General features: G+C 51.2%; 1 protein-coding gene across 1 annotated transcript; it reads right to left on the bottom strand.

The window, feature by feature from the left end:
• Window positions 1-8,051: 8,051 nt before the first annotated feature.
• On the bottom strand, window positions 8,052-9,008 carry LOC101625365 (olfactory receptor 10AC1-like). The gene has a single exon (XM_004694335.1). It carries the CDS (start codon window positions 9,006-9,008, stop codon window positions 8,052-8,054), a length of 957 nt encoding a protein of 318 aa, XP_004694392.1.
• Between the last annotated feature and the right edge of the window lie 7,119 nt (window positions 9,009-16,127).

Below are 16,127 nucleotides of genomic sequence, written 5' to 3' on the forward strand. Positions count from 1 at the left end.
AGCTAGTGCGGCTCTCGTGAGGACGGACTGAAACAACTGATGCAAATACATCATTCAGCATCTAGTCCATGACCAGCTCTCAATGAATTCGGGTTCTTTTATGTCTGAAATCCTTTCACTGCTTTAGAAGAAAGGTGCTAGTCAAGCTCATGCTACAAATAGAAACTACTCTTTCCCACTCACACGTTGACTTCTATCCTGTTGAGTCCTGTAAACTCAAAATTATCTTATTTTCCTCATTTGCAAAACACAAGTCGTTCCGACAGCTGTCTGCATCAAGCCCAACGTGTTTCATGCTTCCCTCGGGATTTTGGGAGATGTTCTGGAAGTTCCTTTTTTAGGTACTTGGCTGGCTGAGTAGCTCTTCATCTTGGAGTTGACTGGGGGAGACCCTGAGCAGAGGGCAGATTCTAGCCCAGGAGGAGCCTAGGGACTGGGAATAATTAAGCAGGAGTAAATACGGGTCTGGAAGCTGCTCATGGAAGCAACCAGAACCACTTCCCTTATCACCTCTATTCCTTGCTGCCAAAGTCCTGAACACATGGAAGAGACGGGAGAGAGCTCCGAGCAGCCAACTGTGCCACCGCCTGATGGACTAAGGGAGCCTGTGTGGGCAGGAGTCTGGCCCTTCCCACCCCTCCGTGGGACCTGCAGATATTTCCTTTGCCCATTGTCTTAACTGCCTCTATGTAGAACTGGAATTTCAGGAGCTCTAGGAAAAGAAGCTAAGTCATTAATAGCAAGGCTGGACTATTACTTACATCTCTAGTTTCTTAAAGAAATGTGGTCACACAATGTTACTTCTATAACTGGGGCCTTAACCTAGATGTAGGGCCCTGTGTCATAGGCAAAGACATTGCGTTAAAGATTCACGAAAGATTTCATGAGCACCTTCCATGCTTATTCACTTTTCTCTATCTCTCCGGATAACCACTTTCTAGTTTGCTCTCTTCTTCCTCTTCTAACATGCTTGGCCGTTGGGCCAGGAAGGGTTCATTAGCTGGGAACTACGAATCCTTTGTAATCTAGTCCCCTCCCTGCAGTTAGAACTTGCCATTTGAAGGAACAGAACCTTGGAATACTGGAATCTTTCATCACCTAATACATGTTTATATGTTCAGGACCCTGAAGAGAGTAGTAATAAATAATGGTTAAGCTCTTGGAGGAGGTGGGTGAAGGTGGGCTCTGGAACCCAGTCAGAAGGATTACATGTAGGTGGGGGGAGGGGCAGCCTCTTCTACTGTGAAGGGCTGGAAGGAATGAGACAGAGGGCATGTGACACACCCTTCGTAAAAGTTGAGAAGTTTCTCTCATGGGCCCACGTCAGCAGGCGTAGGACACTTGTACGTAAGCTTCTTGGCCATAAATAAAACCTAGATGAGGTCGAAGTCATCTATATGCAAATGTTCCTATTTCCCCAGGGTACATTTTTTCCTTTATTCTGCAGGCCTCTGTTCTTATGATAAGGAATGACTGAGGAGCTGGAGGGAAGGAGGCCAGAAGACTGAACAAAGCTATTGATGTGACTTCACCTCACTGTCCCTTCTCTGAGACAGTTTCTTTGGACACATCAGCTTGGCTCTTGTCTTTTCTTGCCCCAGGGAATAAATCCTGTATACTCCTTCTTAGCCATGTTTTCATTCAACCCAGACCCCTTCCTAGAGAACAGACCCACTGAGCTGAGGTTTTCAACCCTGGATATACCAGTGAAGTCTTTAAAAATTCTAATGCCAACTTTCACCTGACCAACTCAGATTCCCTAGGGATTAGCCAGACTTCAGTGTTTTGGAAAGTCTTTATTTTCCAAAATAAATTTTGGGAGGCATTTATTTTCAGGGGATGCCGGTGTGCAGCCAAGTGAGGGATCTACTGAAATAGACATCTGTTGGCTTACAGGGTCATTTCCAGCTCAGTTTGGATCTGATACATTTCCAGGGGCATTGACAGAAATATGAGGTTTCTTCAGTGGCACAGATTCATGTTTGAGACGGTAGAGGATTGAAAGGATAAGACTGAGACGTGTCAACTCTATAAAACAAACACAGGGACAATGGAGTTGAGAGCTGGTTCAAGAAATTAAAAGAGTTTGTCCAAGAGATCTTGGTTATGGAGGGAGCAAGTGAGCTTGGGAGGTGCTGACAGACAGGAACTTAGTCAAGGGTCTGAGCACAGCCTCAGAGCAGGGAAGTGAACACAGGAAAGCCAGATGGGGTGGTGGGAGGAGGATTTGACGATGAACTGATTACATCCCTGTGCAGATCTTTCAATCATGGCCACTGGGCACTTTCCATGATGGGGTTTGATGCACAACAGCGATCGGAATCAGTGACAGTCCTTTTGTGGGTGAAACAAAGGCTTTCTTCCACACACACTGTCTCAGGAATCATGTTTAGGCTTGTGTTTGCAGTCGTCCTGCTTTTTTGTTTCTCTACTTTTATGATGCGTTGACATTTGTGGGCTGGCGGTCAGGCGTGGGCTGCCCCATGCAGAGGCACCAGGTCCCTGCACAAAGTAAGCCACTTTCCTTTCCCGTGCAAACAAACCAGTCCAAACCCTCAAGCACGTCCTCTGTCTAGCTCCAGCACCTACTCAACGTGTTCCCTGGTGCGCCCCCCCCCCCCCAGCGCCAGCCAGTAGGCCGGCTGGCTGGAGACCACTGGACAGCCCAGAGCACACTACCCAGCAATGAGCTCACTCCAATACTCTACTCCACTCACCGCCTCCCACAGGAGCCACAGTCAAGCCGCAGGGCCATGCTCTCCCCTCTCTCCTTCAATCCTCCCATTGGCCTGGCGCATCCCCATGGGCCCCACACAGCATGGAGCACCCCCTTACTGGGAACTGAAATGTCTAAACTCTTCTTTCAAAGGCAGCGTCTCTCTGTCTGTCACCTTAACGCGCCCCGATGCAGACATATCCCAGGTACAAAGCTTGAAAATAGCGTTCATGGAACATTTTAGCATCACAATAAAAGCCAAAGTTCCTTCCCACTCCTGTTGGTGACTAACATGGCTTGTGCTGGTTCTCGAGATTTCCAGGGATGGCTGGGGCCAGGCTGACATGGTCTCAGGCTACACAGTGTTGCAGGGCTTCGTCTCTGATGTTCGGCTGCCAGGCCTTTGCCAAACTTTGCTGAAGCGTGTGCATGGGAATTCGGTGCTCCTGGGGTTGCATTAGCCTTGCCTGGCTCTGGCATCATGTTACTCTAAAACAGAAGTGCATTTCTGTTGTCCAGCTGCTGGACACTCCTTCTGTGAAATCCCCTTTCCTTGATTTCCATCACACCATCCTAGCTTGGATTTTTTGCTACTTTGTGACTGTCCTTTGAAAGAAACAACCAAACCCCCCTAAAACTCCTCTGTGTCTTGCAGTTCTCTTCCACTGCTTAATCTTTAATTTTATTTTGGAAACATTTATGCATAAACAACACACACAAGTATATGCAAGTATACCTGCATGTAGGTATTCATATGTGTGTACATGTACATGGGTGTATATGTGTGTAAAGAAAGTAGTCAGTGGAAAGAAAGGTCTGCACCCCCCAACCCCAGTTTCCCATACTCTTAGTTTGGTTACAAGCATGGCTCGGCAGACCTCTCCTGACCCGCCCGCTGCTCACCTCAGCAGTGGACTTCGACGGTCAGCCTGTTCTGCTCCCCACTCTGTCTCTGGTGAATCTTCTCACCGCCCTTGCACCTCTGGCCTGCACCCCAGTTCTGTATGCATAAATAAATAAATCTTTATAAGAAATAAATGTGTGTGTGTGCACGTTCACATGTGTGCAAATATAAGAGCTCCATGGGCGTAGTTTATACGTATTGTCATCGAGACGCCTAGATATAAATGCTCCCTGCATACCACTACTCCCTTGCTCATCCAGTCAATGATTTACAAAGCAGCTAGTACATGCAAGACACTGGCTGGGGACAGGGAATACTCTGGTGAGCAGACTGTTGCCACGGAGTTTATGACCTGTTGGAAGAAATGGGTAATTAAAACCATAGAAAGTCGGATAATTTGCAATGATGAGAGGTGATTAGCAGTCAGACCTGCTGCTGTGACAGGGCGGAGAGGTGACATCCCTGGGCCGCCCGCCAGCCTGCCACAGCCAACAGCAAGCCAGCAGACACGGCCCCTGTGTGACAAGGCGCCCGCCTGTGAAGACGCGTGAGCGGTGGGACCAACAGGGGGAGCCGGCACCCACGTGCGCCAGGGTCGAGGCCGGCTCTTCACTCTTGTCCACCTTGCTTTTTCACTTAACAGCATCCATGACAGATGGTTCCTTCTCTGCCACAGATAAGATGGCTCCATTGTTTTTGGCAGCTGCAAATAATTCCACCCGAGGCCTAAACTGTAATTTACTTAATCTGCCATATATCGACATTTAAACAATTTCTAATCTTCTGCTGATCTGAGCCATGCTGACATGAATATTTCGGAACACATTATTTGCCCACAAGGCAAATGCATTTGTAAGGTCAAATCCTGGAAGTAGAATTACTGGAACAAATGATGGGTCATTCATTCTAATTGATACTTCACTGAAGCGCCCTCCACAGAACCGAGAAAGCCAGCACCCGCTTCTCCCGCCAAACCTCGCGTTCATCTTCTTGAACATTGTCAAAATGAGTGCTCCAAGGTCTTTTTTATGATGCTATTTTGCATTTCTCTTGGAGACTGTTTTCCTAGGGGCAAAGCAATTTGCATTTCCTTTCGATTTATACCCCTTGCCCACTGATCTTGGGATTGGCCAGCATTCTCTCTACAGGAGTGAAACGAGACTTCCACAGAGTACATATGATTTCTTAGCTTGTCTCCCTGCCTTCAGTGTGTTGGGACAGAGCCGTATGAATGAAGCTTTTCATAAACGAGCTTGTGGCATTCTCCCCAGCCTCCTGCAGGGCTGTGGCATCCCAGGGGCCTGTCTTGGAGCAGTTCTGTCCTTCCTCCCTGGACAGTCCATGCTGCAGCTGACTCACAGGTAGTTTCTCCAGCCTGACGCGCCTGCCTCACTCCCAGGCGCCACCCCTATGTCTCCACACGGGCTACAGACATAATCCACACTGAGCTCGTCGCCTCCTTCTCATTGTGCCTTCAGGTTGGTTCTTCTTCCTGTGCCCGCCCCCTGAGGCAGCCATGTTTTTCCAGAAAAAAAAAATCAGTATCATCCCCGACTCCTCTTTCTTTTTTATCCCTAAGCACTTAGTAAGCACTGAACTCTTTTCTTCTTATTAAGAAATTTATTATCATTTTGTGTACATTCATCTTGTCTTTCTTTTCGTAAAAAGCTTTTGTGTGGTGAAATGGAAGGAAATAATGGATAATTGACTATATTACTGTGGAAATATGAACTATATAGACATATATTACATTTACATGCATATACATACTGAATGAGACAGGACTATAACTCATTTTCCAAGTGAATAGTTCCTTTGAGTTTCAATGAATGCTTATGTATATTTTAAAAGATATATTTATGCATACAGAACTGAGGTACAGGTCAGAGGTATGGGGTGGTGAGAGGACTCCCCAGAGACAGAGTGGGGAGCAGACTAGGCAGATACACTGAAATACACTGCTGAGGGGAGCAGCGGGTGCGTCAGGAGAGGTCTGCTGCACCACGTGGTCAGCTCCCTGGCCGGGGATCAAACTCGTGCTGCAGTGGCTGCGGTAGCTTCATAGTGCTCACTTAAGCCCGTTGTGCCACCAGGGAGAGACTTCTAAGTGCTTTTTGTGAAGTGATGGCTCACTAAACTCTTCTACTTGCAACATAAGCCACACAAATTTAGCAACGTTTCAGCTTAAATCAAACAAATGTTTAATACAGAAGTCACCAATGTAGAGAACTGATCAGCTGTATTAAATGATTTATGAATCCGGCAGCGTCCCTCTAGATACTTCCAGTCTGCATCAATTTCTACTAGTCTACCTTCTCCATGTTTCCGTAGCTGTCCCTTTCTCTGCATTTCTGTTATCACTTCCCTAAAGAGGGTCAATTGCGCCTCTAACCCACTTTCCTATACTAGCTTCCTAATAACACTTTATTTTTTATTTTTATAATATTTATTTTTACATCATTTTGTGCCTTTTTCCATCTCAGTTGTAATCCCCATGGGCTTCCCATCACCACCACATCACCCGTGTGCCATCACCACAGTCCCATGCACTCCCCCCACCTCCATTTTTGACCCCATTCCCTACTCCACCCCCATAAAGTGTCTCTGGTATATAGCTGTTCCCTGATGGACACTTTTTGTCGTGTCCTCCCAAGTGCGTCCTCTGTAGTATTCAGTGTTCAACCTGATCACATCGCCCCCCACTCCTCTGAGTAGACACCTCTGATGGCAGCTCCCACTTCTCCTTCCTTCTCTCTGCTACTCACCACCCCCAACCCCCCCCCCCCACTTAACTGTCTAGTTCTTGTCCTGGATCTATCATTCAATAAACACTTATTTGTTTCATATAGGGAGAAATAAATACATCTGGGATTTTCCTAGCACAGCCTAGAAAATTTGTTCCCATTTGTTTTGTAGCAATTTGATCCCTTTACTTTACGAGGACAGACTGATGTAACAGTACACAGAAATAGTTACATCAGAAGAATTTATTTTGTTTGTAATAAATTTCTATTAGAATTTAGAATAAATATAGTAGAAAACTATATGTCTTACAAGTCAATGGAGGTTAGGGATTCTTCCTCCTTAAGTCTCCCCACTTGGTCTTTGATAGCAACATTTCCTTTAGCTATGGGCTGATTAAAGCACCTTACACACCTAGGAGCTCACACTATGTCTTTGTCCATGTAACACTGGGAACGCCGCAGCACACCTCACACTCGCTCCCCTCCTCTTTGCTCCAGAGCCAATGGGGGGACAGTTTCCAGGCCAGTGGGACTCATGTTTTTATCTCAGAGATGGAGGATAAGAAGTCTCTCTGATTCACCGAGGAAGCTCCAACATTCTTTATCTTAAATAATAACTTCCATCTATAAAAGTGATCCAGTCAAAATGATTATGAGCCATTTGGAAAATGTGCAATGCAGAAAATAAAAGCCACCACATTTTGTTGGGTGATATCACCCACCCCGTGGCCTCAGAAGCCACTGGTGACGCCAGATCTGTCACCCCCCCCCACCCCCCAAGCTTCTTGGGCAGGATGGTCCCGGGTTGTCCTGGAGCACATCATCTTGACATGTCCAGGACAGCGCCCCCCACTCCTCCCTCTCTCTGCCCCTGCTCTTAGCTTCTCCTCCATCTACTGGAGACCGAGCTTAGAAATAATCCCCACTCCTCTTTCTTCTTTGCCCCGACATCCCACCCAGGCTCTGCATATGTCTTGACTGCGGGATTACGGGATCCCGAGAACCCCGCAGGCACTCAGAGCCGTCTGCGGATGCTTTTCCAGGTCCCCCACAGACACCTGCTGGAGCTCATGCCAATACCTGCTCCAGCACGGTGCCCCTGCACCTTGGCGCAGACCCCCAAGCTGGCCCCCACGCCCAGCTCCACTCTCCCACGTGGTCAGAGGACATCCGAGGAGGGCAAGTCACCAGTCGCCAGGGAACTCAAGTCCTTCGGGGCTCACCGGGTCCTCCCCTATGCACCGCAGGGTTGCGCCACCATCTCTGCTGGGTACCCTTCATCCTCTTCATCTGGCTGGCCCCCCAACCCCCCGCCGCCCCAACCCTACAGTTCTCCACAGTGGTCCCTCAAGCAGCTGTCTGGATTTCCCTCTCCCCTGTGTGAGCCCTGGCTCGGGCTGTCTGCCCTCAGGTCTGTGGTGTGCCAGGGGTTGCCCAACTCTCCATGGCCAGCCGGCCACCTTGAGCAGGCCCCAGCGCGGGGAGGGGTTGAGGGTGTGTGAGGGTGGTGGTGGGGGGTTGGGGGTAGAGCCCAGCAGGTCCTCAGCGCGCCTGCGCAGACACTTTTCCGGGTTCTCTTTCCTGAACACGGTCCTTGAGCTCCCCCGAGGGTCCCCCAGACATCTCTGCTGGAGGACACTGCTGGAGCAGCGCGGTCACTCCGGCCCCTGGCTGCGGGCCCCCAGGCTCACCCAGACCTGCCCGAGCGCAGCCGCCCCAGCACCCTGCGGATGGCGGCGGCGATCTCGCGGTTGCGCAGGCTGTAGATGAGCGGGTAGAGCAGCGGCGTGACGTTGGTGTAGACCAGCGCCAGCGTGCGGTCCCGCCGCGGGGCGTAGGTGTACTTGGGCCGCACGTACATGTAGGTGGCGCAGCCGTAGTGCAGGAAGGTGACCGCCAGGTGCGAGGCGCAGGTGGAGGCGGCCTTGCGCCGGCCCTCGGGGGAGCGCAGGCGGTGCAGGGCCGAGACGATGGCGCCGTAGGAGGTCAGGATGAGCATGGAGGGCAGCAGCAGCAGCACCATGCAGGCGCCCAGCAGGGGCAGCTCGTCCATGTAGCTCCGCGTGCAGGCCCGGTGCAGCAGCGCCGTGATGTCGCAGAAGAAATGCACCAGCAGGCAGGAGCCGCAGAAAGGCAGGTGGAAGACAGCCACCGTGAGCCCCACGGACACCGCCAGTCCCCCCAGGCAGCAGGCCAGGGCCAGCCGCCCACACAGCCCTGGGGTCACCAAGGCCCCGTAGCGCAGCGGGTGGCAGATGGCCACGTAGCGGTCATAGGCCATGGCGGCCAGCAGGAAGCACTCGGTCCCGCCCAGCGCCACAAACATCTGCATCTGCACCGCGCAGCCCAGGTAGGAGATGGGGCTGCCCCGGCCCTGGATGGGCATAGCCAGGTCCGCTAGGCAGCGGGGCACCACCACCAGTGTGTAGCAGAACTCGATGGCCGACAGCTGGCACAGGAAGAGCAGCATGGGTGGCCGCGTGGGCACGGAGATCACCGACACGAGGATGAGCAGGTTGCCGCTCAGGGTGGCCAGGTGCACGCCCAGCAGCACCAGGAAGAGCGCTGGCCGCAGGTGTGGGAACTCGGAGAAGCCCTGGAGGAGGAAGCCGCAGGGCGCGGAGGCATTGCTGGGGCTCTCCATGCGCTGGCGGCCCCTGTGGAGAGGAACCGGAAGGCCAGCTACAGCTACGGGGTCGCCCCCTCTGGCCCCAGGGCCCACTGCAGATGGGAGGGGTAGTGGCGGAGAGGTGGGGGCGGGGGGCGGGCTCAGCGTTCCCAGCCCCTCCCCAGGAGGGACACCTGTCACTGGCTCAGGAAACTTTGCCTTTGTCCTGCGCCTGAATTACTGTCCCTAGGCTGCTTCCTCAATATGCTCTTTCCAGAGAAACTTGATTCAGGTCAGATCCTTCCATACCTTACTTTGAGCTCCCGCACAAAGAATCCCCCACCTCCATACTCCAGTCGCGATTTTGTGGGCCCCCAGTCTGAGCTCTGGGTGGGGGATGCGGCTCTCCTCCTCCCCGGCCTGTCACTGCACGGTTGCTTTCTGCAGTGACCCCATCACAAAAGACAACACAGAATGAGGACTTACAGGCCGGCTCCTCTGACCTCCTAATTGTAAAGAGGACAAATTAGCTGGGGAGGGTGGGCCGGAAGGAGTGGGGAGAGGGCTGAATTGTACTCAGAAAGTTGGGAACAGAATCTTCATAATGAATCTGAATCTGGAACTTTCCATAACCCCATATGCTATTGGAAAAAAAGTCACTGGGAGCAGTCAGTCAATTCATTTTGGGTTAGCCTTGCCTGGAGACCCAGAGCAGGCTGGCCAGTGGGAGGGGTCCTGGCCCCTGGGACCCCCAAGCCCCTGCCGGCACCAGAAGTGATGTCTCTATCTGTCCTAACCCACCTTTCGGGTTAGCACCTTCCAGGCTTCTTTGTAAGCATTGCTGGGTGACTCACTGGCAGCACCATGTGGAAAACAGCATTGGGGGGAAGTCAGTTGCAAACTGTCCTAAGCTTCCAGAGTAGAGGGACCCTAAGGGGTGCTGGGGGGCTCAGAAATTCCAGGCCTGGCAAAGTGAAAGAGGATGTGTGGTTTATTAGTGATGCTTTCCCCCTTCTGACTCTGCTTTAGTAACCTGAATGGCAAGTGAGCTATTACTTCCTCGGAGGGACCGAGTCACCGAGCCGGTGGTGTGGACTGACGGGCGCAGTCTCACACTCCGGGCCAGCAAGAGCAGAACTCGGGGTGGGAGTGTCCCCGCCACATCCAAGGCGCGGGAGGGGACGTGGCCCGGTGGGGTGGTGCTGCTTTGGAGAAGAGGCCTCTGTGGGTTTCTATCTATCAGTTTGTCCTGGATGGCCTCGCCTGGAACAGCTGTTCCCGGTCTTCCGGAGGAGGAAGGTTGGGTGGTGGGTGGGGAGGTGAGATTGTTTCCCATCTGTCTTAGAGTTTTGTTTTTTTTTTGGCTAATAGTCTATTGGGCAAATTCAACAAACCTGCGTGGACGGCCTTTTCCTTGTGGCCGCTGGGGCCGAAGGTGGGAAGACAGGAGGAGCCGGGGGTCCTGGGGGTTCCGGCAGGAGGCGCCCGCCTGTTCACTGTTCACCCGCCTCCGTCAGCAGCTGCTTCGCGCTCCCTCCTGGCGTCCTCAGACCAGCCGGGCTGGGGGCAGAGACACAGAAACAGCGGGGTTCTTTCCCCTGCACATCGCACAGCCCGGGATGGGGCGAGGGAGGGCGCCCCGCCCGCCCGGGAGCCCGCTAAGGCTGCTCAGGCTTCGCTGCAGGCTGCAGGCGAGGCGGCAGAAAGCGAGCCGAGCGCCAGGGAGACAGGAGGGTTGCGACTGGAGTTTTAAGGATTTGTCACCGGTTCTAGGAATGCAAATCAGAAATGTCTTTTCTTGGGAGGGGGAACTGACACCTCAAAATTTCAGTAAGTCGGGCCATTGGAATCCGGCTCCGGCTCCGGTAGAAGCTGCTCCAGAGGGAAAAGCAAACACTGCAGCCCCACGCTAAGCGTCAGGGCGCCTGCCCCCCAGGGCAGAGGGCACACGCGCACTCTTGCGGCCAGCAGTGACCCCCGTTATCATAGTTGTACAGGCGACGCGAGGCTTCTGCTCAGGAGTGTCTGCTGCCTGGCGGGTTTGCCCGACAGGCGGGCTCAACGTGGGCAGTCTAGTCCCGATAGTGGGGGCTTCTCCACTCCACAGGTTCTTCTGCTTCTTTCTCTGAAAGGCCTCCCCAGGTCAGACCTTCCCCCCACGTCAGGCGGTCACCTGCACCCTCCTAGGCGCCGGCGCCCCGGTCCCCTTTATTGACTTTCCATTGGAGGACGCTGGCTGGAAACAGTCCCCCAGATGGTCTAAGATAGCAAGTCTAAAAATAATTTCTCCTTCGCTTCACATTCACTGCTGCTGCTGTTATTGTTTGCCCAGAGCAGCCTCCCTCGATGTCTGAGAACCTGCAGCACCTACAGACCACAGCAGGCTGGGGGCCCCCGACGTCTGGCTGTGGCAGAACCCCCCTGGGCCGGGGCTGCAGGTCTGGGTTTTGATTTCTGCTGTGCAGAATCATGAAATTACCCTTAATGATGATGTTTTTTTTTAAATGGATCCATTTAAAAGGCAGGGAAAGCACTTCTAAAGAGACGAGATTAGAGAATTAGTGGGTCAGATGCTTCTGGGTCTGTGGTCTCCACAGGGTGTGAGGCTGGAGAAGGTTTGCAAGGTCCCCTGCCAGGCCCTCATGTCACAGCCCGCCTGCAGCCAGCAGAAGTGAGACCCACCCTGTGCCCACAGCTCCTGCTCTCTGCCACACGTTCTGCAGGGTGGACGCGAACCACTTGTCTGTAGTAATCTTAACAAAAACACCAAAGGCGAGGTCACAGGAAATCCCGTCAATTGTCCCAGAGGGTGTTAAACTGAGAAGATTGTAAATATGCTCAATTCCCCTAGCTTGATTTAATAACCGGGCCTCTGGCCTGTGAATTTATACAAGTCATTCTGGAATCTCTTTTTATCCTTTGCTTCTTTTCAGGAAAAGCACATACAATCCGTTCAAATGTTTTCCCTTCTCTTCTTGTTCCTTGGCAAAGTAGGAGAATTCCTGAGATTCACTTTTGCTTTATTATTTGCTGCATGTTTGATTTGGGGTGGGGACCACTTAATTAGTACTTCCAAAGCCTGGCCTCCTCAGGGTGAGTGGGAGTAACAAAGGATGATTGTCTGGACGGCGGCACATGCAGGAACTAGCAGGAATCCGGCAGGCTGTAGGGGACCGGAAGCCCTTCTCTTCTCAGCCCTAGCCCCAGCTCCATGGGGGGTGGGGTGTGTGTGGGGGAGACAGACTTCGGGTTTACTGTTATTTTTCCATATATTACCCCACTGACTGCTCTTTCAGGTAGCTTCCGAGGGCTTTCCCTGTCTTTCTGGAATCCAGAGGCAGATATGATATTTTGGATTTAGGAAACTCTTGGGGAGATAAGTAGAGATAAAGATTAGTTTGTCTAGTCAGACTTGGTCTACTATAATCCGAGCTTCTTTCTAACAGGTGAAGCTGCAGAGGGAACCCTCAGCTCTGGGGCCCAGACCTGGTGTTGCTACCTACCTACCTACCCACCCATCCATCCGTTCATCCATCTATGTATCTATTTCTGTTTACCTGTCTTCTTCTAAATCATCAGCATTGTCAGTCACCACCGTCTTTACTCTTTTCTCGTAGAGTTCCTGTTGTCTTTCCAAAACCACACAGATTGTAGAAGATGGCATCTGTGATTCAAATCCTGCCTCCACTGCATACTATTCATATAACCCTGGGTAGTAGATTCAATTTCCCTCATCCTCAGGTCTGTCCACCTGGATGGAGATAATGGTGTTCTGTTCGCAGTGTGGTATGAAAAGTAGGCACCTTACAAAGAAAGTCTAAACACAGTGTTGGCCACAAAGTAGGGGACAAGAAGTGACTTCTGACCTGTCACATCATGTCAGGCTTGGGCTCATCTGCAGAGTGGCTGGCAACTGAAATTACAATAACTCCTGTGCCCATGTCTCAGCCTTTCCTTGGTTGATGACAGATAACTTGCAATGCATTCATTTACATAGGTTATATGCAAATATATGCAAATATAACCTATTTCAAATTTAGAATTGTTTTCTCGAATAAAGTAGCTTTGCCTAAATACGCATCTACCATGTTCTTGGTGTCATACAAACATGTCTTTTAGTAGCTGCTTCTCATCGTTTTGCAATTTCTTTTCTCAGAAGAACTAAACATTTTCCCCAGATGCAGAGATTTCATTGTATGCTTCTGTCTCGTGAACTGGTCCCCTTTACAGGGGAAAGCAATCTACCCAGGCTTCGCTGACTGAATCTGCTAAGATAACTTGTCAAATGTGTTTGAAAGTCTAAATCAAAGAAATGCTTTGTTAGTTTCTGGCTGGCGTCTCATCTACTAATAGCATTTAAGTAGACTTAGTGGAGAATGTTTTCCTTGCACAGACATGGCTTCCCCCCTTCTTACTGTGGTGCTTCCTGGAATATTCAGTGATCCCATGTGTTATAAATATGAAATGCCCTTGAGCTTGTCTGTGTCTGCGTCTGGACCTCAGCTTAAAGCGATGGGCAGCCTTTTTAACTCTCTAGCTCTTGGTCAATATGTTACCTTGGGTTTTGCATTATGGCCAACATTTTCTGCTCAAGTTTCCTAACAATTTGGAATTATAACCCTGTGTGCACTGTACTTAAAGGCCCTGAGTAGTTCCCACTGTTAGTTCTCTTTTCTCCAAAAATCAATTGTGGGATTAGGGCTTTGAGTAAAGCATCATTTCAGGCTTCCTGCTCTCTTTTATTTTCATCTGGAAGGAGCTTTGAACCATAAAAATCCAGGCATCCTACTGATCTTAGCGCTGGCTCTCTGCCTTTGATGCTTTTAAAGAAACTCTCCGCTTGAATGAAACAGCACCCACTTAAAATATTATCTCTAGCCCAAGCTTCCGCCAGAGGAAGAGGGGTACGCTTCAAAAATGATCACTTTAATGTTCAACATCAAAATTATCTGGTGAAGACACTGTCCCAATTCTGGGACAGCCAAGGTCAGCTTCGTCACAGAGAAATGTATGCCCATGATACCGCTGCATTGTGAAAAACATTGCAGCATGAGCAGCTTTATGTACTGAGATCTAGTGTGCGTTCAAAACTTATACTTAAAATTAACTAGCCTTTCCCAGAAGTCCCATTAAGTAGGTTGGACAATACTTTTCATTTCTGCATTCAGTCTTGTGCTATAAAACAGCAAGAGGGTTCCTTCTGAACCCCAGAAGACCTTTGATCTAAAAGATGCTTCTCTGTCTCCTGTGGGCCACAGACTGAGCACCAGAGCTAAGTTAGGGGACAAGGCGGCGGCCTGGGAGAGGAAGTCAGGGAGCATCGCTTCTGCCTGGTATTGTCTTTCGGTAAAATGGAAAATAGACACTAGGGAGGAAAAACCATGTTGACTTTGGGGACCAGCCATTCACTAGGGCACAGCATGACTGGGGTCATTGGGATGCTATTTCTCAGGGAGCCACGTTGCCCCTGGAAAACCCTTTCTGGGTGAGAACTGTGGGTGGGACCTTGGCCTTAGGACTCCTTTCTCCATCATCCTACCACCTACCTCTGAGTTTCTAGATGAGTCTTTGGTGGCTGCTCAGGAAGAGCAGTGGATGATGAGATGACATGAGATTGCAAATATAAGATCCAGCCCGTCCCAGGGCGCTCTGCAGGGGGTCCTGGCTATACCAGCAGAAGCTGCGGAGGTGGGGCCTGCGGCCTGGGAATTGAGTTCCTTGCTCAGAATGGGAGGAATAAGTGGAGAAGATAGCGAGACCATAACAGGAAGGTTTTGTGTCATCAAATTTGTGTGATGTTGAATCATCACCATGGACGCCATCTTGGGTGCTTGGCAGTCTGCTGCTGGGTGTTGAAGAGCGATTTTCCTCAATTCTCTTCTGACTTATTACTCTATAGAAACACTTAATGTTGGGAAAGTCGGAGCAGAGAGATGCATTTGGTCCAAGATAGTCTATAAAAATTAGACACAGGGAGCCTCCCTGGTGGCACAGCGGGTTAAAGCTGTGAGAAGCTAAAGCCACTTTCGCATGAGTTCGATCCCCGCCCTGGAGGTGACCCCCATGGCGTGGCAGACCTCTCCTGACCCTCCCGCTGCTCCCCTCAGCAGTGTTCTTCCTCACTCGGCCTGTCCTGCTCCCCACTCTGTCGCTGGTGACTCCTCTCACCACGCCTGCACCTCTGGCCTGTACCCCAGTTCTGTATGCATAAATAAACAAATCTTAAAAACAATTAGACGCAGGACCTGAGAGGCCTGCTGTCTGTAGCTGCCATGTGTCCCCTCACCCCACCCACCCCTGCACTGCACCAAGACCCAAGCAGCCCAGGCTGGAGTCCCTGATCCCGGTGTCACAGAGCCCTGCCGAAGGTGGCACCGTCTGACCTAACAAGGGTAGAAAATGTGGCAGCAAATGCATGTTAGTCCATTCCTCACAAGGACTTAACTCTTTTGGGTAAACGTGGTCGGGAAGCACTATGACTTTCTCCTTTATCCTCTGCTCTGCTCTGAGTGTTTCTTTCTCTTCCTCTGCCCGTCTACCCTGCCAGCACCAGGCCCCTCCTTACCTGGTCTCAGAGAGAGGAATGGCTTGGCCATGGGCGGAGAGGAGATGCGGCTCCTGGCGACTGTAGTTCGGAGAGGCCAAGACAAGGGGCAGCCGGAGACTGTGGGGCTGCGATAGGCAGTTCTAGAGGAAGGGGCGGGGGTGGAAGGAGAAGACTGAGGGGAGAGGCTGTGAGCGGTGGACCCCGGAGGGGATTGCCACGCTCGTTTCTGATTAGCCATGTCTGGCTGCTACTATAACCTTAGATTTCTGTCCCTGGAGAGGTTGGGGAGGCAGGAGAGGACTGTGCTAGTAGCTTCCAGAGGGAGGAAAAGCAAGAACATAACCATCTGTGGTTAATTCACTCACCACCAAATCCCTCCTCAGGGTTGGGGGCCCAGGAAGGGCTTGACACACGTGTGCTCCCAGCTGTCCACAGAGAAATAGTGCCCAGTGCCACCTGCCCACCAGCCCAGGGCGCTGCCATCCCTCTGGTGCCACCTCCTTCCCTAGAGTGTTCCTTGCTTCTCTTTCCTCGCCGCAACCCCCACTTCTGCCTGCTGGGCCAGCGGCAGCTCTGGAGCCTGTGGGGAGTGGGTGGGGTCTGACAGG

This window comes from Condylura cristata, unplaced genomic scaffold (genome assembly GCF_000260355.1).
Source record: "Condylura cristata isolate star-nosed mole 26May11 unplaced genomic scaffold, ConCri1.0 scaffold00042, whole genome shotgun sequence".
NCBI classification, from domain to species: domain Eukaryota; kingdom Metazoa; phylum Chordata; class Mammalia; order Eulipotyphla; family Talpidae; genus Condylura; species Condylura cristata.

Coding starts and splice junctions, on each gene's coding strand:
- LOC101625365 (XM_004694335.1), bottom strand. CDS start 9,008: ATGGAGAGCCCCAGCAATGCCTCCGCGCCCTGCGGCTTCCTCCTCCAG.